This window comes from Coregonus lavaretus, assembly GCF_964263955.1.
Source record: "Coregonus lavaretus genome assembly, chromosome: 19".
Taxonomy (NCBI): domain Eukaryota; kingdom Metazoa; phylum Chordata; class Actinopteri; order Salmoniformes; family Salmonidae; genus Coregonus; species Coregonus lavaretus.
The window spans coordinates 19,301,837-19,326,574 of NC_140006.1; the positions used below are offsets into that span (position 1 = coordinate 19,301,837).

Sequence of the window (24,738 nt, forward strand, 5' to 3'; positions counted from 1 at the left end):
GATGTTTTGGGGCTGTCGCTGGGCAACACGGACTTTCAACTCCCTCCAAAGATTTTCTATGGGGTTGAGATCTGGAGACTGGCTAGGCCACTCCAGGACCTTGAAATGCTTCTTACGAAGCCACTCCTTCGTTGCCCGGGCGGTGTGTTTGGGATCATTGTCATGCTGAAAGACCCAGCCACGTTTCATCTTCAATGCCCTTGCTGATGGAAGGAGGTTTTCACTCAAAATCTCACAATACATGGCCCCATTCATTCTTTCCTTTACACGGATCAGTCGTCCTGGTCCCTTTGCAGAAAAACAGCCCCAAAGCATGATGTTTCCACCCCCATGCTTCACAGTAGGTATGGTGTTCTTTGGATGCAACTCAGCATTCTTTGTCCTCCAAACACGACGAGTTGAGTTTTTACCAAAAAGTTATATTTTGGTTTCATCTGACCATATGACATTCTCCCAATCCTCTTCTGGATCATCCAAATGCACTCTAGCAAACTTCAGACGGGCCTGGACATGTACTGGCTTAAGCAGGGGGACACGTCTGGCACTGCAGGATTTGAGTCTCTGGCGGCGTAGTGTGTTACTGATGGTAGGCTTTGTTACTTTGGTCCCAGCTCTCTGCAGGTCATTCACTAGGTCCCCCCGTATGGTTCTGGGATTTTTGCTCACCGTTCTTGTGATCATTTTGACCCCACGGGGTGAGATCTTGCGTGGAGCCCCAGATCGAGGGAGATTATCAGTGGTCTTGTATGTCTTCCATTTCCTAATAATTGCTCCCACAGTTGATTTCTTCAAACCAAGCTGCTTACCTATTGCAGATTCAGTCTTCCCAGCCTGGTGCAGGTCTAAAATTTTGTTTCTGGTATCCTTTGACAGCTCTTTGGTCTTGGCCATAGTGGAGTTTGGAGTGTGACCAAATACTTATTTTCCACCATAATTTGCAAATAAATTCATTAGAAATCCTACAATGTGATTTTCTGGATTTTTTTTTCTCAATTTGTCTGTCATAGTTGACGTGTACCTATGATGAAAATTACAGGCCTCTCTCATCTTTTTTAAGTGGGAGAACTTGCACAATTGGTGGCTGACTAAATACTTTTTTTCCCCACTGTATGTTATGATTTACAATTCGTATGATATGTTATGAATTGCAATTCGTACAATATATTACAAATTGCAACTTGTACAATATCAAAACATTTAACAAAAAGTATGATGTGTTAAGACTTCCAATTTGTTGTGGCTAATGTTAGCTATGTGGCTAACGCTGACGTTAGCTAGGTGGCTAATTTTAACTAGGCTAGGGGTTAGGTGTTAAAGTTAGGGCTAAGGTTAGGGTTAGGAGTTAGGTTAGCAGGTTAGGGGAAGGGTTAGGTAACATGCTAAATAGTTGCAAAGTAGCTAAAAAGTAGTAAGTAGTTCCAAAGTTGCTTATTAGCTAAAATGCTAAAGTTGTCCATGATGATATTCGAACACTCAATCTTTGGGTTGCTAGAGGTACGCGTTCTATGACTATCCATCCACCCCGACCAACCACCCTACTTTCTTTTTTGCCTTAACTTACTGTAAGTAACCTTCTGTCTTACAGTGAGGGAAAACATTATTTGATCCCCTGCTGATTTTGTACGTTTGCCCACTGACAAAGAAATGATCAGTCTATAATTTTAATGGTAGGTTTATTTGAACAATGAGAGACAGAATAACAACAAGAAAATCCAGAAAAACGCATGTCAAAAATGTAATAAATTGATTAGCATTTTAATGAGTGAAATAAGTATTTGACCCCCTCTCAATCAGAAAGATTTCTGGCTCCCAGGTGTCTTTTATACAGGTAACGAGCTGAGATTAGGAGCACACTCTTAAAGGGAGTGCTCCTAATCTCAGCTTGTTACCTGTATAAAAGACACCTGTCCACAGAAGCAATCAATCAATCAGATTCCAAACTCTCCACCATGGCCAAGACCAAAGAGCTCTCCAAGGATGTCAGGGACAAGATTGTAGACCTACACAAAGCTGGAATGGACTACAAGACCATCGCCAAGCAGCTTGGTGAGAAGGTGACAACAGTTGGTACGATTATTCGCAAATGGAAGAAACACAAAATAACTGTCAGTCTCCCTCGGCCTGGGGCTCCATGCAAGATCTCACCTCGTGGATTTGCAATGATCATGAGAACGGTGAGGAATCAGCCCAGAACTACACGGGAGGATCTTGTCAATGATCTCAAGGCAGCTGGGACCATAGTCAACAAGAAAACAATTGGTAACACATTACGCCGTGAAGGACTGAAATCCTGCAGCGCCCGCAAGGTCCCCCTGCTCAAGAAAGCACATATACAGGGCCGTCTGAAGTTTGCCAATGAACATCTGAATGATTCAGAGGAGAACTGGGTGAAAGTGTTGTGGTCAGATGAGACCAAAATGGAGCTCTTTGGCATCAACTCAACTCGCCGTGTTTGGAGGAGGAGGCACCTAAAGGTGGAAACATTATGCTCTGGGGATGTTTTTCTGCTAAGGGGACAGGACAACTTCACCGCATCAAAGGGACGATGGACGGGGCCATGTACTGTCAAATCTTGGGTGAGAACCTCCTTCCTTCAGCCAGGGCATTGAAAATGGGTCGTGGATGGGTATTCCAGCATGACAATGACCCAAAACACACGGCCAAGGCAACAAAGGAGTGGCTCAAGAAGAAGCACATTAAGGTCCTGGAGTGGCCTAGCCAGTCTCCAGACCTTAATCCCATAGAAAATCTGTGGAGGGAGCTGAAGGTTCGAGTTGCCAAACGTCAGCCTCAAAACCTTAATGACTTGGAGAAGATCTGCAAAGAGGAGTGGGACAAAATCCCTCCTGAGATGTGTGCAAACCTGGTGGCCAACTACAAGAAACGTCTGACCTCTGTGATTGCCAACAAGGGTTTTGCCACCAAGTACTAAGTCACGTTTTGCAGAGGGGTCAAATACTTATTTCCCTCATTAAAATGCATATCAATTTATAACACTTTTGACATGCGTTTTTCTGGATTTTGTTGTTGTTATTCTGTCTCTCACTGTTCAAATAAACCTACCATTAAAATTATAGACTGATCATTTCTCTGTCAGTTGGCAAACCTACAAAATCAGCAGGGGATCAAATACTTTTTTCCCTCACTGTATGTAACCATGCCAAACGTAACATATCATGCTAATTTGAGCGTCCCGGATTTACTTTACTATGTTATGTCTAGTCTATGAGACCAAGCTGGTTTCAAAATGGCTAGAGTTAAGAGCAGTAGAGAGTTGAGCCATGAAGCTCATGGAGGCAAGGAAATAATAGAGTGGAGTTGCACCTGTGTCTAACATATCAAGTAGGGAGATGCTGCCATGTTTTAGTAGAAGCAAAACGGATGGACATCATGAAAATGATCGGAGAGGTTGGGGGTAGAGGAAGTTCAGGAGTAAAAACAAACAAAATAGAATTATTGTAAAATTGACTGTGTCCATGAAATGTATATAGTATGTATTAGCTGGAAGTAGAAGCCTAAGCATGGTTGTTCACTAGTTTACTCCAATTAGGGAAGGGGTGGTGGGGTTGGAAAGTAATAAAGGGAAATATATTTTTAAAAAGGATATGTGTATATATACAGTATGTATGTATATGTATGTATATGTTTTTTTATTTTTTTATTTCACCTTTATTTAACCAGGTAAGCCAGTTGAGAACAAGTTCTCATTTACAACTGCGACCTGGCCAAGATAAAGCAAAGCAATGCGATAAAAACAACAACACAGAGTTACATATGGGGTAAACAAAACATAAAGTCAAAAATACAACAGAAAATATATATACAGTGTATGTATGTTTATGTGTATGTATATATGTATGTATGTATGTATGTATGTATGTATATATATATATACATATCTTTTCCAGCTTTGTCATTCTATTCTTTATTTTAAAATAATCTTATTCAAGGCCATACAGAGGGCCAGAGAGTATTACAGACACCTGTGATAATCTGAAGTACCCAAAAGGGCCACTAGATGTCTTGTGATAGATTACATAAAATCCTTGAAAGATACCAACATTCTGGTAGTTTACTGGTAAACTTCTAAAGGTTCCAGTAATATACCTTTCCTCTACAAACCTATATTCAAGAAGGTTATCTAGAAGGGTGGCAGGTAGACTAGCGGTTAGAGTGTAGGGCCAGTGTCTGAAAGGTTGCTGGTTCAAATACCCGAGCTGACAAGGTGAAAAATCTGTCGACGTGCCCTTGAGCAAGGCACTTAACCTTAATTTGCTTCAGGGGTGCTGTACTACTGTGGCTAACTCTTTAAAATGGCACCAATCCAGTGTGACAATAAAACATCTAAAGTAACTAACACGCCTCTAATTTCTGTCTTTCCACCGTCTCAGTGGAAAACCGTTTATGAGTTGTCATTTGTTGTTTCTTAGAGTAGACAACTGAAGTTTGGATAGTACATACCAATACCAATCTTGCATGCCTACCAATATATGAATGTTGTTGATTCTCAGTCAGAAATTAGAAATCTGCACATAAGCTTTGTAGGCTACTTTTCCAATGTGTGACCAACAACACGTAAAAAACATGCCAAACAAAATGTATTGCGAAAATAATACTACATGTTCCCTGTGTTTCCACACTCCTTTGATGTCCAAGACATTTATCTTAACAGGATAATAATTTGTGAAAGTCTGTGACATTTGTGGCTAGCTAGCATGATAATAAATCCATGGCTCGAATTTTTAATTAGAGTCAATCAATCCAAACTTTGCTCACTTACCGGTGTGAAACCAAAGTATAATGAGCAGAAATCAGCATGGTGATTGGAAAACACAAATTACAGCTGTTAAAGAAAAAGCCACCCACTCCTCTTTCTGTTGATGTCAAGTCCTGCTGTGAGGATTTAAACATGGTGTGACATTCTTTTAATGGATGTTAGAAGGGAGGGAAAAAGTGATCCACAATCATTTAAAACCTGTCATATCCCATGGTAAAACTGCATGCCAATATTGTCAAATCATCACATCAAATTGTATTTGTCACATGCGCCGAATACAACAGGTGTAGACTTTACCATGAAATGTTTACATTCGAGCCCTTTTCCAACAATGTAGAGTTAAAAAGTAAGAAAATTAGCAAATTAAAATAGAAAATACTAACACAATAAATAACAATAACGAGACTATATCCAAGGAGTACCAGTACAGAGTCAATGTGCAGGGGTACGACATAGTTGAGGTAATATGTAGGTAGGGGTAAAAGTGAATAGGCAATCAGGATATATAATAAACAGAGTAGCAGCAGCATATGTGGAGTGTGAAAGTATGTTTATGTGTGTGTGTGTGTGTGTGGCGTCGATATGTGTGTGTGTGTTTGTGTGTGTGTGAGTGTGTTGGACAGTGGTGGAAAAAGTACCCAATTGTCATACTTGAGTAAAAGTATAAAAGATGACTCAAGTAAAAGTGAAAGTCACCCAGTAAAATACTACTTGAGTAAAAGTCTAAAAGTATTTGTTTTGAAATATACTTAAGTATCAAAAGTAAATGTAATTGCTAAAATATACTTAAGTATCAAAAGTATAAATCATTTTTATTTAGCAGACACTCTTATCCAGAGCGACTAGGATTAAGTGCCTTGCTCAAGGGCACATCGACAGATTTTTCACCTAGTTGGCTCGGGGATTAGAACCAGCAACCTTTCTGTTACTGGCACAATGCTCTTAACCACTAAGCTACCTGCCGCCCCACTCATTTCACATTCCTTATATTAAGAAAGCCAGACGGCACAATTTTCTTGTTATTTTAATTTACGGATAGCCAGGGGCACACTCCAACACTCCAACATAATTTACAAATGAAGCATTTGTGTTTAGTGAGTACGCCAGATCAGAGGCAGTAGGGATGACCAGGGATGTTCTCTTGATAAGTGCGTGAATTGAACAATTTTCCTGTCCTGCTAAGCATTTAAAATGTAGCAAGTACTTTTGGGTGGCTATATTTGAAAATATATTTTGATTTGTTTAACACTTTTTGGGTTACTACATGATTCCATATGTGTTATTTCATAGTTTTGATGTCTTCAATATTATTCTACAATGTAGAAAATAGTAAAAATAAAGAAAAACCCTTGAATGAGTAGGTGTTCTAAAACATTTGACCGGTAGTGTATGTGTGAGCATGTGGGTAGAGTCCAGTGAGTGTGCATAGAGTCAGTGTAAGAGAGTCACTAAATTGTTTGGTTGATTGATGAATTCAATACATTACACGTATTCCTTTTATAAAGGAACAACTTTATCTGCATGAAGTGTAATGGCAACTCTTACCACAACCCCTCAAACTTTGTCTTGTGTGTTGACATTGTGATTTTGTGCTTGTGTTATATTTATGTCCTGTGTGTCCGTCTGTCTATGCTGTGCCCTTTATGTGTGATTGTGCTACCTATGCGCCTGTACCATGCCTCTGTGCTGGTCAGTGGTGACCTTGCTTGAGTTGCTAAGACATTGATGCATGTCCATGATGTACAGGACAGGACGGTCTGTGCTATGAAAGGGCACTGTATGTACTGTACTGTATATTTATGGTTAGGCTGTATTCATATTGTTCTTGCCATCCACCAGAGCCACAGCGTTATCAATGTAATGGTGTGAGTAATAACCTGGTAATAACCTGATGATATTAATAAGGTCTTGCAATGGGACCTACAGTGCCTTCAGAAAGTATTCAGACCCCTTGACTTTTACAGCCTTATTCTAAAATGGATGTAATTGTTTTTCCCCTTATCAATCTACACACAATACCCCATAATGACAAAGCAAAATCAGGTTTTCTGAATTTTTTGCTAATTTATTACAAATAAAAACGGAAATATCACATTTACATAAGTATTCAGACCCTTTACTCAGTACTTTGTTGAAGCACCTTTGGCAGCGATGACAGCCTCAATTCTTATTGGGTATGACGCTACAAGCTTAGCACATCTGTATTTGGGGAGTTTCTCCCATTCTTCTCTGCAGATCCTCTCAAGCTCTGTCAGGTTGGATGGGGAGCGTTGCTGCACAGCTATTTTCAGGTCTCTCCAGAGATGTTCAACCGGGTTCAATTCCGGGCACTGGCTGGGCCACTCAAGGACATTCAGAGACTTGTCCCGTAGCCACTCCTGCGTTGTCTTGGCTGTGTGCTTAGGGTCATAGTCCTGTTGGAAGGTGAACCTTCGCCCCAGTCTGAGGTCCTGAGCGCTCTGGAGCAGGTTTTCATCAAGGATCTCTCTGTACTTTGCTCCGTTCATCTTTCCCTCGATCCTGACTAGTCTCCCAGTCCCTGCCGCTGAAAAACATCCCCACAGCATGATGCTGCCACCACCATGCTTCACCTTAGGGATGGTGCCAGGTTTCTTCCAGACGTGATGCTTGGCATTCAGGCCAAAGAGTTCAATCTTGGTTTCGTAAGACCAGAGAATCTTGTTTCTCATGGTCTGAGAGTCTTTAGGTGCCTTTTGGCAAATTCCAAGTGGGCTGTCATGTGCCTTTTACTAAGGAGTGGCTTCCGTCTGGCCACTCTACCATAAAGGCCTGATTAGTGGAGTGCTGCAGAGATGGTTGTCCTTCTGGAAGGTTCTCCTATCTCCACAGAGGAACTCTAGAGCTCTGTCAGAGTGACCATCGGGTTCTTGGTCACCTCCCTGACCAAGGCCCTTCTCCCCCGATTGCTCAGTTTGGCCCGGGCTGCCACCTCTAGGAAGAGTGGTTCCGAACTTCTTCCATTTAAGAATGATGGAGGCCACTGTGTTCTTGGGGACATTCAATGCTGCAGACATTTTTTGGTACCCTTCCCCAGATCTGTGCCTCGACACAATCCTGTCTCAGAGCTCTACGGACAATTCCTTCGACCTCATGGCTTGGTTTTTGCTCTGACATGCACTGTCAACTGTGGGACCTTATGTAGACAGTTGTGTGCCTTTCCAAATCATGTGCAATCAATTGAATTTACCACAGGTGGACTCCAATGAAGTTGTAGAAACATCTTAAGGATGATCAATGGAAACAGGATGCACCTGGGCTCAATTTTGAGTCTCATAGCAAAGGGTCTGAATACTTATGTAAATAAGATATTTCTGTTTTTGATTTTTAATACATTTGGAAAAATTTCTAAAAACCTGTTTTTTGCTTTGTCATTATGGGGTATTGTTTGTAGATTGCTAAGAGTTTTTTTTTTATTGAATCCATTTTAGAATAAGGCTGTAACGTAACAAAATGTAGAAAAGTAAAGGGGTCTGAATACTTTCCGAAGGCACTGTATATCCATTCTAATTATCGGAAACCAGACTGAGCATGCCTGTCCATCCGTGCTGTGGACTGTGGTGACTACATCATCAGCTAGGATGACCTCATGGACTGTGTGGTGACTACATCCTCAGCTATGACCTCACATGTAGCTGGAAGTAGTAGTTTCCTCTCTTTCAAGAGCTCTTCTAAATGGGAGAGCTTATGTTGTTTAGCTTATGTCATCGGGGTTGGTAACCGTGGTTTCCATTGTATTAATTATTGTTGGGGAATCCAAGGGGTGTAGATAATACAGAATGCACTGGTTGGTCCCCATTTGTTTCACTTGTCAGTGGAGTGAATAATTGGAAGTGCTGACCATATTAGACACAGAGAATATTCTAAAAGATAGAACTGCGAGAGAAAAAAGATTAAAAGGCTTAATGTCTGAGAATTTTTCGAATCAATATGGAATCATGTGTAAGGTCCTCGGTGCCAAGAGCATTTACTATGGGTGTTATATTTTATATGACTACATCAGTTCTGTTCTGTATCACAGCCAAACTTTGCTTTAGGATAGCAAATTATGCTATACATCCCCTTTCATACTGCTATGGTTTTAATTTACATTCATACTGTATGGACTGGACTGTATTTTCCATTAAAGTTATTGATTATATCATTTGGTTAAAAAAATACAACATTTGTTTTGCAGATACCACATTTTCTTTGCACCCCTTAAAAAAAGACTTTCATAGCTCAACAGCATTGATACAATTTTGGGTGGGGTAGTGAGGGGTTTGCTAATACAATGGGGCTCATCTTACAACTCTCCCAAGGAATAACTATCAGTCGTGCAACAGCAGCTCCAGCGTCCCTAGGTGACCGCGCCACTGAGCCTGTGCTCGCTCCACCGCACCCCACTCCACGCCTGCTGCCACCCTGAAGGTAGATGCATCACGCGGGGGAGACTGCACATTGGCACCCCCTTACTTCCCCCACCCTCCAGCCCCCACACACCACTCTAGTCTACACCACCGTGGCTTTGGTTGGCACATTTTGTGCCCTGTCCTCCACACCTTGGTGTCCTCTCCAGTCTCCACCATACCTTTTCCTGTCCCAGTAGCCTCTCCCTAGGTGAGTCCTTCCTCCCTCCGTGTCACTTCCCGTTCCCCTCCCTCTTTCCCTCCTCTATCGCTCATCCACTCTCCTTTTGTCATTTGAGAATGCCTCGCTCTCTCTCTCACATACACACACACGTACGCTCCTGTGCTCACTCTGGAGGGGACACCGCCTGTTCTCTCTGCTCACCTCCCGGCTGCTGGCTGACTCTGTGAGCCGTGTCTGTGTCTGTGGTGCCTACACTCCGCCATGTGTGAGGATCTGGGGGTTTCAAAAAGCAGCAGCAGGCCCTCTCCATGGTCCCAGAATTACCAATGACAGCACTAGAATTAATACACAGTAGACTTTGGATGAGTACTAACACTAACTTTGCACTGATATAAAACCTGTACTGTAGTTGTTCACATATTAGAGGAGTTTATCATTTTATATAGATCACAGCTTTACTTTCTCCTTACAGTGAAGAATTAGCAGCTGGTGCTGTACAGACAACAGAACCTTTCACTCTGTAAATGATGGACTTCCTTCCCATGGTTATGGATATTTTCAATAACGGAGCAGGCCAATAACTGACTTTTTTATAACTGGAATAGTTTTGTCTCCAGCAAATTCCACCTGCTGTTTTTGTGACTAGACTGTGCAGAGTGGAGATGATTAAACTGGTAAAACTGGTGTCGGAGACAGTTAACAATGTATAAGGTTCTGGAGCAGTGAATTTGACCATGAACTGTATTTGTCCCCCACTATATCTTTAATTTCCTTTACTCACACTAACAATATCACTCCAACAGTAGTGAAACTCTTATCAGATAAAATGAAAGCCTACAGTGATTAAATGAAGAGGAAAAGTGCTTGAGTTTACAGTAGACAGACATCAGGTGCAGAGGTAATTTGAGGTTACACTTGGGAAAGACTGCAGTTGCTATCGTATTGTCAGTGAAAGCTGTTAAATCATTAGTAACTGATCATAAAAAATTAATTGTACACATGTTATGTACAGCAGATATTCTGTATGAAATTACTATTTGATGTGTATAATTTGTGCACGTTAAAAGGGATAGCGTTGGTGATCAAACACAAAAAAATGGTGTACATACATTTTGCCACATAATGAGATATTAGAAATGTGCTTCGCATGGCAATATCTTCATATTTTATTCATTTTCCAAAGATTTTTGGAGAAAGGAATATAAAGTATTTAACCTAAAACACTTACATGTAAAATCTATAAATTAGAACTTTCCCTCTGATCCAAGGTTGCCATACCACCACACTTAGTTAACAAAATATTTTTTACAAACAAGATGATATCACCCTCTCCATGATATTAATATGATATGTTCTGTGATCTGTAAACAGCTGGTTATCTTGCTTTTCCATGATAAGAGAAAGTGCTGAGGATTTCCGGTTTGTGAGCACATTTGGGCTGAATCTTTCACACGTCACAAATTGCAGATGGGAAGCAGTGATCTTGAACAGCCGATCACATTTCCGTGACCATCTGACACCTTCCATTTAGGAAAATAATACTTTCTATCTTAGCATACCCTCTGCTGCTACTGCAGCCAGCAAAATGAATTATGCTTGGTAGACTTTGCTATGCTATAACTTCCAGATAGATTCTCCATGTTTTGTTTCATTGGATTGATTAGATTAAATGCTCTAATCTTTTATCTGTTTATTCTAGGCTGAAATCATTTAGCAGTTCCCTGTATTGTTGTTGATATGCCTATCACTACAATGTTATTTCAATTATTGACATTGCATGTCAATATATTTAGTGATATCTTTAACAAAAATAAATAGCTTAGTTCACATTTTGTAGAAATGCACAAAGCGTATCGTATTCACATTTCTTAACTATTCCTACATATTTCACACTAAATATGTTTTCTTTCTTTGCATATACTCTATGTAGTAGGGCAGTGGGCACCAACCCTGGTCTTTGACAGCTACAGGGTGTCAGCTTTTCTTTCAGCCTAGCACAAACAGAATATATTCCACAAATCAAGGTCTTGATAATTAGTTGATTATTTCAATCAGGTGAGCTGAGCTGGAACAAAAGCCTGCACACCCCGTGGTTCTCAATGACCAGGACTGGAAACCACTACTATGGTTAGTCCTAACCTTAACCTTAACCCTAGCCTTAGACCTCACACTAAACTCAAAACACATTCATAGTCCATACATAAGCAGTACATAAGCAAGTCAACTCCGGTCAACAGAAGTAAGTATATATTGTATTTATGTCTTGAGGTGGTTGTATAAGCATTTTGCTTTTGTTTGATAACAGAGTAGAATTAGTGTTCAATCATATTTTTTAATTACGTTCCATAAAATATATTGTAATTTCCTCTTCAAGGAATACATACGGTACAGTGTATCTAATGTGAATGTGACAGATAAATATGAGTTGGGTTAACTGGTATAGAGAGAGTTGTAAATCACTGTACTGTGATTCTCTGTCTCAACGGGTTTAATTAGTCCAGAAACTCTTCTCTTATCTGATGACCGACCCCCCTCCCTCCCCCTAGCCACACTGCAACAACCTACCACCATATAAATGCCCTGCAATTTGAAGACCAGTGGCCTCAGGAGACTGAGTTTCTACAAATAGCTGAAAGAGTTCGAAATTGTCATTTCATAGCACTAGAATGGCTCGCCGGAGACTTGGGTAATGCCATCCTAATTGACTGTTGTATTATCTTTTGCAAACATTACAGTCCCAGACATACCACAAAATGGATTATAGCTAGGTACTAGAATGCAATTATACTGTATGTTAAGTCCTTTGGAAAGGTTGAAGTATAATCAAAACGATTGTGTTTTAACTTGATAAAACACAAATTCATTTAACAATATCTAGTGATGGACTTTGCTTGAAACATGTAGAGCCAAAGCACCAGATGAGTACACAGGATGCTCAGATGGTCTGTTACATTTTACAAGACCAAATGGCTCTGGTAATAACATGATCTATACACCACACTTGGTTGAGAAGTGGTACTGTCCTGTTGTCAAACATTCAACCATCAAAAGGCATCAAGAAGGCTTGAATTTGATCAACGTTATAACCCACTGTTTGTGTGGCCTGCTATTATCTGATGGTTGCCTGTGGTGTTACTCTATTTCATAGTATGTGAACAAGCCTATTTATCCCTATCTGTCATTTTAGAACTTGTGAGGAGGTATCTGTCAGTTCTGGTCCCAGGGGACCCCTGGATGTGCAGGTTTTTGCTCCAATTGAGCTCTTTATTTAATTGACAGTTCAGTCCAACCTAATAAATGCTTTAACAGATTTGAAATTGATTTGCTTGAATGCTTTGTTTTCACCGTTTACTTTGTGTGAAAGACATGTTTGATTGACTTGCTTTGTTACGTATAGCCCCTCAATATGACAATTGTGATGAGACATCCATAACTTGCTACATTTGCACACACTGTATATATATTTTCTGTTGTATTTCTGACTTTATGTTTTTTTTTACCCCATATGTAACTCTGTGTTGTTTTTATTGCACTACTTTGCTTTATCTTGGCCAGGTCGCAGTTGTAAATGAGAACCTGTTCTCAACTGGCTTACCTGGTTAAATAAAGGTGAAATAAAAAAATAAAATAAAAAATAGTCAATTAAGAATGACAATTTCATTGTATGTGATAAGATAGTATAGGCAATTGTATGTGATAAGATATGGTACCACATGTATTGAGTGACACTAAAACCACATAATGGTAACACCAAAAAGTTGGACCAGACAGTTCTGGACATAAGATGTTACCTCCCAAGATACGTGTAGTGTTATAACAATACTTTCAAAACAGAATTATGTATGGCTTTTTAAGATATTTATATGTAAGATGTTTATAACAGTGGATATGATCAGGAGCTCCTTTATTGTGGCCTTGAAGATGGTTGACTAATTGACCCACCTGAATATGAGTTATAAAAGACCAAATACCAGACAGATATGTAGTGTGTCTTAATTAAAGTTGACAGTGCATCTGTACACCTACTATAAGGTGAAATTATTTACAAATGCTGTCAAAATAGGTTGAGGCCTACTTTGTATGGGCTTATTTGTAGTGATGTGTAGGAGGAATATATAGAAAGAGTATCTATCTACATCAAGCCTATCCACACACGATGATCATGTGGGTCCGGTTCATATTACACTCATTCCTTTCTATTGTGTAGGCCTACAGTTTGACTATGTTCATGCCACATTAATTAGTCTATCAAGCTACAAGTATCTGATAGTTAAGTTCTGCTTTTAGATGATAAAATAGTAATATAATGGCTGTTTTTATGCATAGCAACTTAAGTTGATACAATGTGGCTGGTTATTGGAATGATGACCTTATGCTCCCAGAACATGATTTTGTCAAACATAGAAAAATATGTTTTATAATTTATAATTTATAATATTATATATGTCATATGATACTCTATGTCCAAATGTGATGCATATAAACCACTAAAGTTTGTATAGAGCATCTTTTGAAGGACTAGCAGGAGCAGAATGAGATGAGGGGTTATTTTGGCGATGGAGATTAAGGCAGCCTTTTTGTCATTTGTGCGAGACAAGCCATTCATCCATCCAGTTCACAGCCAAAAAAAGGCTGGTCCCAGAAATTAGCAGTTTCAGCTCAGCAGCAAAGTCGTCGGGCTGTGAAGGCAGAGAGAAATTGACTAATTAGCAATGCGCACTAAAACTTGACGGTTCTCTCTATAACAGCAAGGGAAAGACTCGGTTTTTCTCCCCCTTTCTCTTTTCTTTCTTCCATAGATGTTTGAAATCGCAGTCATTTACGCTCGGCAGTTTTTACAATAGCCTTGAGCCATAATTTTGCGAGTCTCTCCAGCATCCATACCCCTGCATGGTCTCTCTCCACCGGCCATGCACGACCGTTTCTCTCCCCAACCGTGGATTTCCTATTACTCTCGTTACGACTCACTGAGCCCCAGGCCCAAGGATAATGATGTGTTGTTTCTTGGTAGCATAATTTGTCACACGTATATTTCTTCTTCTTCTTCTCTTGCAGAAAGCACAGCTCCCTCTCACACACTCACACACTTCTTGTTAATTCAGAAGAACAAATGATCAACGTCAACAAATAACCTGAAATAGTGACTTTATGAGTTGGAGTCAATGATTATTTTGAGGCAACGATCATAGACTTTTAAAGGAAAGGAATACATCTAAAGGAAAGGAGAACAAAGGAAAGCCAAGTGAGAATATTGGGAACCTAAAGCTTTACTTTCTTTTTTGTCAAGACCATAAGTCAGGTAAGTTTGGCTTGTTCTCAAGCAAGCTGCTCACATCATTTAGTTGTGACAGGCGCTTTAGAGAATGTGGCGACTACGAAACAAGGTAGTACAGGACGCTTATATCAAGTTTACAAACACATTTCATATAGTAAATGCATGTTTAGCGTTGTACAACAACATACACATGTGCGTGTTTCATTTATATTTGTTGGATATCTGCATTGAATGAATAATTTCCGATACTCACGTCTGAATAGTCGTAACTCAGGTATAAGGGAAAACGCACACGCACAGTGATGATGTCGGCTGTGTGAGGGACAAACTAATTGCTTTTGTATCACTCCGTGCGTGCATTTGTGGATGTGTAAATGTCCTCATTGTGGGAGTGCAGCAAGATAAGAGGAGAACGATAAGTGTTAGCTGAATGCTGCATAGAATCCGTGCACGGCACCATAGGGGTTGCCTTTTCCTCTTATCCAACAACTTAAGTTGCGTTATCGAAGAGAATAAGGCGCTGCAGCATCTCCTATCATATTTTGTTTTGACAGTGCGCTTCAAACAGCAGCGTCCATTTAAAATGATCTTGTCTTGAAAGACTGAACATAGCAAAGGAATGGCACATTATTGGGACTATACGTTTTGTTTTCTCTTCCGACCTGAGCCAAAGTTCAAATGATACCGGACTGAACCATATTGTTCACTGTAGAATAATATCGGAGGGAGCAGCATGACGGTTTACTGGTTCAGTCGTATGCATATCCACCATTTAACCAAAATGCTCGGTGTAACGTGAAGGTATTAGAGACAATTCCATCCTGATTGCAATGATTATATAATGTTATGTTATTCACAAATACATGGGCTAGAGGTAGGCTAAATGGCTTGCGTGGTGTATTTGTTGCCTAGGTGGCGTTAACAGTCAGGAAGTCATGTCCAGATCTGGCGATAGAACCTCCACCTTTGACCCTACACACAGTGACACCCTGCTGCACGGGCTCAACCTACTATGGAGGAAACAGCTTTTCTGTGATGTGACTCTCACTGCCCAGGGACAGCAGTTCTACTGCCACAAAGCCGTGCTGGCGTCCTGCTCTCAGTATTTCAGGTCTCTCTTCTCCAGCAGTCATATGCTCAACAACGAGGGGACCAACAACAACAAAGACCAGGGGAGCAGTGGTACCCCGTCTTCCTCCCCCGATGACAAGCTGATGGCCAGCCCCCGGCCCATCAACAACCTGGTCCTTCAGGGCTGCTCCTCCATCGGACTACGGCTAGTGCTGGAGTACCTGTACACTGCCAATGTCACTCTCTCCCTGGACACTGTGGAAGAGGTGCTCTCGGTCAGCAAGATCCTCAATGTCCCCCAGATCACCAAGCTCAGCGTGCAGTTCCTCAACGACCAGATCTCTGTGCAGAACTACAAGCAGATCTGCAAGATCGCGGCTCTGCACGGCTTGGACGAGACCAAGAAGCTGGCCAACAAGTACCTGGTGGAAGATGTGCTGCTGCTGAACTTTGAGGAGATGTGCGCCATGCTGGATGCTCTGCCGCCCCCGGTGGAGTCGGAGCTGGCCCTCTTCCAGATGTCGGTCCTCTGGCTGGAGCATGACCGGGAGACTCGCATGCACTACGCCCCGGACCTGATGAAGAGGCTGCGCTTCGCCCTCATCCCGGCCCCAGAGCTGGTGGAGAGGGTGCAGTCGGTTGACTTCATGAGGAGTGACCCGGTGTGCCAGAAGTTGCTGATGGACGCCATGAACTACCACCTGATGCCCTTCAGACAGCACTGCAGGCAGACCACAGCCAGCAGGTGAGGACACGCACACACACACGCACACACGCGCGCACACACACACACACACACACACACAAATAAGGGTTAGGAGCGGTGTGTAAGAAGTCATTGGAATAGGACAAAGGTTAGTAAAGGTACTACATACTGCATACTTGCATAAGGTTAGGGTTAGTGAGGATGCTTTAGAATGGTCTACCTTATTTTGCATACCATCTCAATTCCAACGCTACACTATAGAATTTAGTTAACTCTCTGTAAAATGTTTTTTTCTCTGTAAAGGTTTTAAGTGCTGAAAAGATGGAGGTACATACATTTAGTCAATAGGCAGATAGTTGTACAGTACATTCAGGCATTTCTTCTGAAATAACAGTTATCACATTATTCCAAAAATATATAGGTCACTCATAACTAAACATAGGCACACTTATAAAAATATGACATAAGAGCACATGAACATTTTTATTGACATAACCTGGGTAGATATCACCTATAACGTATAACCTATTTATACACAACCAGTAGGTATATTTATTTATTAGCAAGGACAGGAAAACAACTCATGGGTTATAGAGTTATAGTTCTGAGTGATCCATACTCAGGATAGTTGCTTGGTCTGCCTCACCTACAGTACACAACCATGGGACATACAGTACTGCATGGCCAGGGATGCTTGTCATGGTCTGTTTGTCATGATGAGCATTTTCAGAGATAGTTAATGGACAGGAGTTGACAGGAAGATGATTGATTGGTAGGGCTTTATGCTGCTGTTGTTTACAGAAAACAACTTAGTTATTATAAGTCTAAAATATTATGGAGCAATTTTGACTTTTATATTTGTCTAACATTATCTGCTTCATTCAGAAACAGTAGGCTATATGATTGGAAAAATATTCTCACAGTATTGTAGAAAATAGAAATCAACAATTATCTTGCACTTGTGGGGTATTATTTATTTACCAGTGTAATTTACGGCATGGGTAATTTCACTATTTCTTTCTCACAATATCTTTATGGAGCACATAAAGTGGAAATCCAATAAAATGTTATGTGCAATGGAGAGGGCCTGCATGTGCTGTAGCATGTAACCATTGCCTAGTAGAGTGAGATACCCATAGATGGGTCCAGATACAGCACAGATCTAGGATCTAGACTGCTCATTAATATCACAATCCACTGTTTCTCTCCGCTCAATTAATTAGCCTTATCTATGTCTAGTGGCCATTTGCATATGAGAATAACCCCCAAAACACGAGTCGGCCAGTATCCAAATGGATGCATGAGAGGGCGGTCATTTAGTCAATCGTAAAACGAGAATGATGCAAATGCCTGGAATTAATGGGCATGTTGTTAAAACGACTGTTACTTTGTGGTTAGTTGTTTAATTGCATTGAACTTAATTAGATGACTGGACTCAATGTACAGTAAAGTATGTGGCCCTGAAATCGTGTTTCACAAACCAACCCCACAGCTCAAGAATATGCTGCACAATTGGCTCAGAACTGTCACATGGAGAGTCTTTGCCAATGGAATAGCAACATTTTATGTAGTAGTTGATCTACTGTGTATTGCCCAGTCATAATATTATTTGCCTCACTGTATGGCACCCTGTAGAAAAGTTCTGATGAGTTCACACCTAATTGAACAGATATTTTTAAGCTGTAAACCCCCTTTAGAAAGAAACCGTATGAAAAACAAGCCATTGAAAGCTTTATCATAAATTCAGATAAGAAACAGCTGTGATATTACAAAGCCGATTTTCTGTATTTAGAGGTTACAATATTAATAACAATGTTATTACCAAATACATAGGAAGTATTATCATGTAAATTCACATGATCGTTAAGATGTTACAGCTATGATCTATATAGCTCATATAGTGTTGGCCAATATGGACTTTTCTCCATGATGTGGAACATTATTTTGTTATCTAAATCTTCCAAATAGAATACAGTTACAGGGCATTCGGAAAGTATTCAGACCCCTTGACTTTTTCCACATTTTGTTACGTTACAGCCTAATTCTAAAATTGATTAAATCATTTTTTCCCCTCATCAATCTACACACAATACCCCATAATGACAAAGCATAATGACATTTACATAAGTATTCAGACCCTTTACTCAGTACATTGTTGAAGCACCTTTGGCAGCGATTACAGCCTCGAGTCTTCTTGGGTATGACGCTACAAGCTTGGCACACCTGTATTTGGGGAGTTTCTCCCATTCTTCTCTGCAGATCCTCTCAAGCTCTGTCAGGTTGGAGGGGGAGCGTCGCTGCAAAGCTATTTTCAGGTCTCTCCAGAGATGTTCGATCGGGTTCAAATTTGGCCTCTGGCTGGGCCACTCAAGGACATTCAGAGACTTGTCCAGAAGCCACTCCTGCGTTGTCTGTGTGCTTAGGGTCGTTGTCCTGTTGGAAGGTGAACCTTCGCCCCAGTCTGAGGTCCTGAGCCCTCTGGAGCAGGTTTTCATCAAGGATTTCTCTGTACTTTGCTCCGTTTATCTTTCCCTCGATCCTGACTATTCTCCCAGTTCCTGCCGCTGAAAAACATCCCCACAGCATGATGCTGCCACCACCATGCTTCACCGTAGGGATGGTGCCAGGTTTCCTCCAGACGTGACGCTTGGCATTCAGGCCAAAGAGTTCAGTCCTGGTTTTATCAGACCAGAGAATCTTGTTTCTCATGGTCTGAGGGTCCTTTAGGTGAATTTTGGCAAACTCCAAGCGGGCTTTCATGTGCCTTTTACTAAGGAGTGGCTTCCGTCTGGCCACTCTACCATAAAGGCCTGATTGGTGGAGTGCTGCAGAGATGGTTGTCCTTCTGGAAGGTTCTCCCATCTCCACAAAGGAACGCTGGAGCTCTGTGAGAGTGACCATCGGGTTCTTGGTCACCTCCCTGACCAAGGCCCTTCTCCCCCGATTGCTCAGTTTGGCCGGGCAGCCAGCTCTAGGAAGAGTCTTGGTGGTTCCAAACTTATTCCATTTAAGAATGATGGAGGCCACTGTGTTCTTGGGGACCTTTAATGCTGCAGACATTTTTTGGTACCCTTCCCTAGAACTGTGCCTCGACACAATCCTCTCGGAGTTCTATGGACAATTATTTTGACCTCATGGCTTGGTTTTTGCTCTGACATGCAATGTCAACTGTGGGACCTTATATAGACAGGTGTGTGCCTGTACAATCAATTGAATTTACAATAGGTGGACTCCAATGAAGTTGTAGAAACATCTCAAGGATGATCAATGGAAACAGGATGCACCTGAGCTCAATTTCGAGTCTCATAGCAAAGGGTCTGAATACTTATGTAAATAAAATATTAATGTTTTTTCTTTTGAATACATTTGCAAACATTTCTAAAAACGTGTTTTCGCTTTGTCATTATGGGGTATTGTGTGTAGATTAATTAGGACTTTTTTTATTGAATCAATTTCAAAATAAGGCTGTAACGTAACAAAATGTGGAAAAATGGAAGGGGTCTGAATACTTTCCGAATGCACTGTACATGGGCTACAATTCAATGACTACCAACACAATGAAGTTGTTGGGAGTAGTTACAGTTGGCTTACTACTAAACAAAAAGGGTTCTCTCTGTGTTTATGTTTGCAAGTGGTTGTTTTATTTATTCTATATCTGTTATGTAATCTGTTTCCCGGCTCTTGTCCCCCCCAACCCAACCCAACCCACTCCATACCCTAACCCACCTCCACACCACAACCCCTCCACCCCCTCCATACCCCAACACCTCCACACCCCAACCCCCTCCACACCCCAAACCCTCAACACCTCCACACCCACTTTACTCCAGGATTCGTTCCAATAAGAGGATGCTGTTGTTGGTGGGTGGCTTGCCCCCTGGACCCGATCGACTCCCCAGTAATCTGGTCCAATACTACGATGACGAGAAGAAGACATGGAAGATCCTCACAAGTGAGTAGGAACCCTATCTTTTACCCAATGCTCCTTCCGTTATAAGCTTATTTAATAAAGAGGAATCAACATACCAACGTGTCAACATACACATTTTTCTACTTCATATTCATCATCTCCAGCACCACCCCATCATTAACATATTTGAAAACGGAGGGTTTCTATGTTTTGTATTCAAAATTATAGAGGAAGATAAGTGTTTCTGATGACATCATCAGCGTTGGTTAGGTTTACCCATTAAATTGTTGGGAGCATATATACTGTAGAGCAGGGCTCTTCAACTCCTGTCCTGGAGGGCCGAAACACTTTTGTGTTTTGTTTCTACCTGGTAGTTAATTTAACTAACCTGGTGTCCCTGGTCTGAATCAAGCCCTAATTAGGAGAGGATGAAGTGTTTCAGTCCTCCAGGACCGGAGTTGAAGAGCCCTGCTGTAGACTGCGACTTTCTTTCTTTACTTCTATACTGTTTACTCTCTGTTAGTCAGAACCTCTACAAAAAAAGCTCATGCTTTTTACTTTACTAACCTTTGCCTGCCTATAGTTGGTTAAAGTCACATGATGCACACCAGATTATATCAAAAATGTTTCTAATTTTTTTATTTTTTGTATTTTTTTTAACATAATCTGATGTGCATCTTTTTGACAACAAAACATAGAAATACACAGTTTTCACATATGTTGATGTTGTGGTGGTGCTGGCGATAATGAACATTAAGTTGTTTAATTGTGAAATGTCCCTTTAATCGATTTTTGGGTTGAATTCACAAAAAGTAATCAACATAATAAGTTAACCAGATTTCAACTACAAATCAATGACAAGATTTTAAGAAGTGGTTTATTTCAAGTTGAACGTTCCTGAGGTTTTGCCTTTAGCACAGGTTAATTTCCAGGTAAAATGAGGGAAAGAAGAAAGGAGTTCCTTAAATCCTAGAGGTAATGATGTATCACTATCACTTTTAATGTACGGTTTTAAAACAGAGCGTGGCTTTACAGTCACACCACCATGCCTGGGTTCCCTTGTTTTTGCTGAAATCTCTTGGCAAAGATGCATGGCCAGATTTATATTAATCTAATAATCTAGTGGGGTGTAGATTTAACATGATAGAATTACATGTCACTGTCCAGCTGCTTTAAAATACAATAATATTAAGTTATAATATATAATTATGAAATATTGAATATGCCTGATAGATAGTAGAGAGATGGAAAGAGAAAACATCCCTCCAAGCTGATAAAACAATTTGGTAGTTGGACATGCATGAACATCTTGAAAAACCTTGCAAAGGCAAAATATTATTTTGTGGGTATTTTTTGCCCAATAATATGTTTTAATAAAAAATTTCCCGCAGCGTTGACAATGAATTTCATAATTGACAATTCATAATTATATCGATTTTATGGCATATAGTTGATGATAGAACTCTACCAGAATATATAATGTGCACAGAACACAAACAAATGATTTTCTGCAAATACAAAGAACAAGCTTTCTATTACAGTACTTGACTCAAGATATAGTGTTATATGCTCTGTCTCACCTGACTATGTTGACCTTTTGAGATACACCACTATATTCTTGCTACATTCCAAAGATCAAACAAGTGCTAATGGAAAACCTTATCTGTCCTTTGCATCATCATCGTCATCATAATCATTATCATCTTCGGTGTCTATTGAGTTGTTGTCCTCTTGTCTGGCGGGGAGCATCTCTCACTAATGTCTCTCCATTCATATATATTAACTGGCCTATGCTGTCACAGACCCTGTATACTCTCTATTCTCACAATACAATACAACTTTATTGTCTATTTGTCACAACTGCTCTCTGGGTTCCCTTCCCAGACAACACACAAACAACACTCACTTTGTGCCCATAGTTATTTCTGGTCCTGGTTTGGTGGTGCGAGGATCATGTAACATGATACCATTTTAACACATACCATCTGTAGCTAGATAGAATTGTAGTAGTGTTTCCAAATATTACCCACCTGTCTACTGTCTGTCAATACTCAACAAGTTAAATGTCTGCTCTATTAAGTGTTATATTAATGGTATTTTAACATTTGCCTTTGATTTTGTCATACGTGTTATCGAAAAACAGGTATGCATACACAATGACTTACAGCCCAATTGATATTTCACTGTTTACATTTTTTTTTCATTAAAACTCATCGATATGTAAAACAGTGTAAAACAACTAAAAGGTCAATGGGGATTACCATTATTCAAAACTAAAAGTTAACACTCAAATGGTCCATGTCCGAGTGAAGGACAAAACTGCAAAATCATCCCCTTAACGTAACACATCGATGGCCACCTGATGGAGCTGCTACACATTGGATGTGGAATAAGAGGATTATTAACATTCAATCATAACTTTTCAATAAGGCAAAGCCTGAGAAGGACAGCGTTTGATTAAGACATTTATCAACACAATTTAAGGAGAATCTGATCCCTCTCATCGGGTCAGATCACTGCAGCTCGTCTGTTCTAGAAACTAGAGGATCACTTGCTTGCCATCTAGTGTACCTATAGCACCATGAAGAAGCAGGGAGAGAAAGTAAGACAAAGACAGTGGCTCAGTTAAAGTAGTGACTGTCTGTCCACGGCCTGATTCTACAGTACCTGAGTCAACCTTGCATTAACACCTCATGGCTTCAAAAATGAGTATTTATCTAAGCACAGTACTGAACAAAAGAATGCAATTCGGTGGGATGCAACACTAATGATGTTAGATGGCAGTAGTAACGCAACGTTGGTTGATGCAGTTGCCGTTGAGTTATTCAGTCGACCCCGACCAAGCGTGTTTCTATGCGAGGTATCTAACTCCCTCTAGTGAGTCTGAGAGCTTACTGTAAAGCTAAGGCAAGGCCAATTCTAAGGGACTGGGTTTCTGCCCCATAGTGGTCTTACTGTTTAGGCTCCAGTGGTAAGTTAGGGGACAATTAATTGAAAAATAATTTGATATCAACATCTATCAACATCATGATCCCTGATCAAATTAATTAGCCAACTTGAACATGTGTTATGGATAGTAAAACCACTGTTTTGAGTATGTTATTACCTTTACCCCTTAATGGAGGCAGTAAAGATATCCTCACTTTCACATCAAAGTACCGTCTAATTTACCCTCAATGTATTACTGTTTTTTTGTTTTTTTACAGTATCAGGTGTTTTTTTTACTATGAGCAGAACTCACTAGACAACTATAGGAAGAAATTTAAGCAGGAATCTATGCTTCAAGATTGTTTTGATCACGCGGACTGGGATATGTTCTGGGTCGCCACTGGGAATAAAATCTACGTATACTTAAGCAATAAGGCATGAGAACCCGGGGATTATCGTGTGATAACTCCCGACTAAGCCGAGGGCCGGGGAAACAGCGCTTAGGAGGGAGTTATCACACGATAATCCACGGCTTCGAGGGCCTTATTGCTTTTATAATACGGTTGCCAACATATTTATAAAAATATTGTCATTTTTTCATTAAATTATTATAATAATAATTTTTAAAGTAAATTTGTGGCCTCTCGAGTGGCGCAGCTGTCTAAGGCACTGCATTGCCAGTGCTAGAGGCGTCACTACAGACCCGGGTTTGATCCCGGCCTGTATCACAACCGGACGCAATTGGGAGTCCCATAGTGCAGCGCACAATTGGCCCAGCGTCGTCCGGGTTAGGGGAGGGTTTGGCCGGGGGGGGGGCTTTACTTGGAACATCGTGCTATAGTGACTCCTTGTGGCGAGCTGGGCGCCTGCAGGCGGGAGGGTGTTAAGAAGCGTGGTTTGGCGGGTCATGTTTCGGAGGACGCATGACTCGACCTTCACCTCCCAAGCCTGTTGGGGATGGAGATGAGACAAGATTGAAATTGGGGACAGAATACAAATAATTTGTCAATTCGTTTTTTTGCATTCTTAAATTGCTACTCAAGCGGGCTGGTCGTTAGTTATTTTCTCATAAATCAGCTTTAATATTGCAGATATATTGTGGCTTCCATCAATGTAATTGTCTGCATCATTTCCAATCCCCCATATATTTTTGTTGTAAATATACAGTACCAGTCAAAAGTTTGGACACACCTACTCATTCAAGGGTTTTTCTTTCTTTATTTTTTTTACTATTTTCTACATTGTAGAATAATAGTGAAGACATCAAAACTATGAAATAACACTTATGGAATCATGTAGTAACCAAAAAGGTGTTAAACAAATCAAAATATATTTTCTATTTGAGATTCTTCAAATAGCCACCCTTTGCCTTGATGACAGCTTTGCACACTCTTGGCATTCTCTCAACCAGCTTCACCTGGAATGCATTTCAATTAACAGGTGTGCCCTCTTAAAAGTTAATTTGGGGAATTTCTTAATAA

General features: G+C 40.6%; 1 protein-coding gene across 1 annotated transcript in view; it reads left to right on the forward strand.

The window, feature by feature from the left end:
* Positions 1-15,577: 15,577 nt before the first annotated feature.
* The window catches only part of LOC311147237 (kelch-like protein 14), a gene marked incomplete at both ends in the record, with an annotated part of 58,153 nt that continues 48,992 nt past the window's right edge, over positions 15,578-24,738 (forward strand). The window contains 2 exons of the mRNA XM_084183899.1: positions 15,578-16,458; positions 20,250-20,371. Coding sequence (XP_084040025.1) covers positions 15,578-16,458; positions 20,250-20,371 — 1,003 coding nt within the window. The remainder of the gene's footprint in view (positions 16,459-20,249; positions 20,372-24,738) is intronic.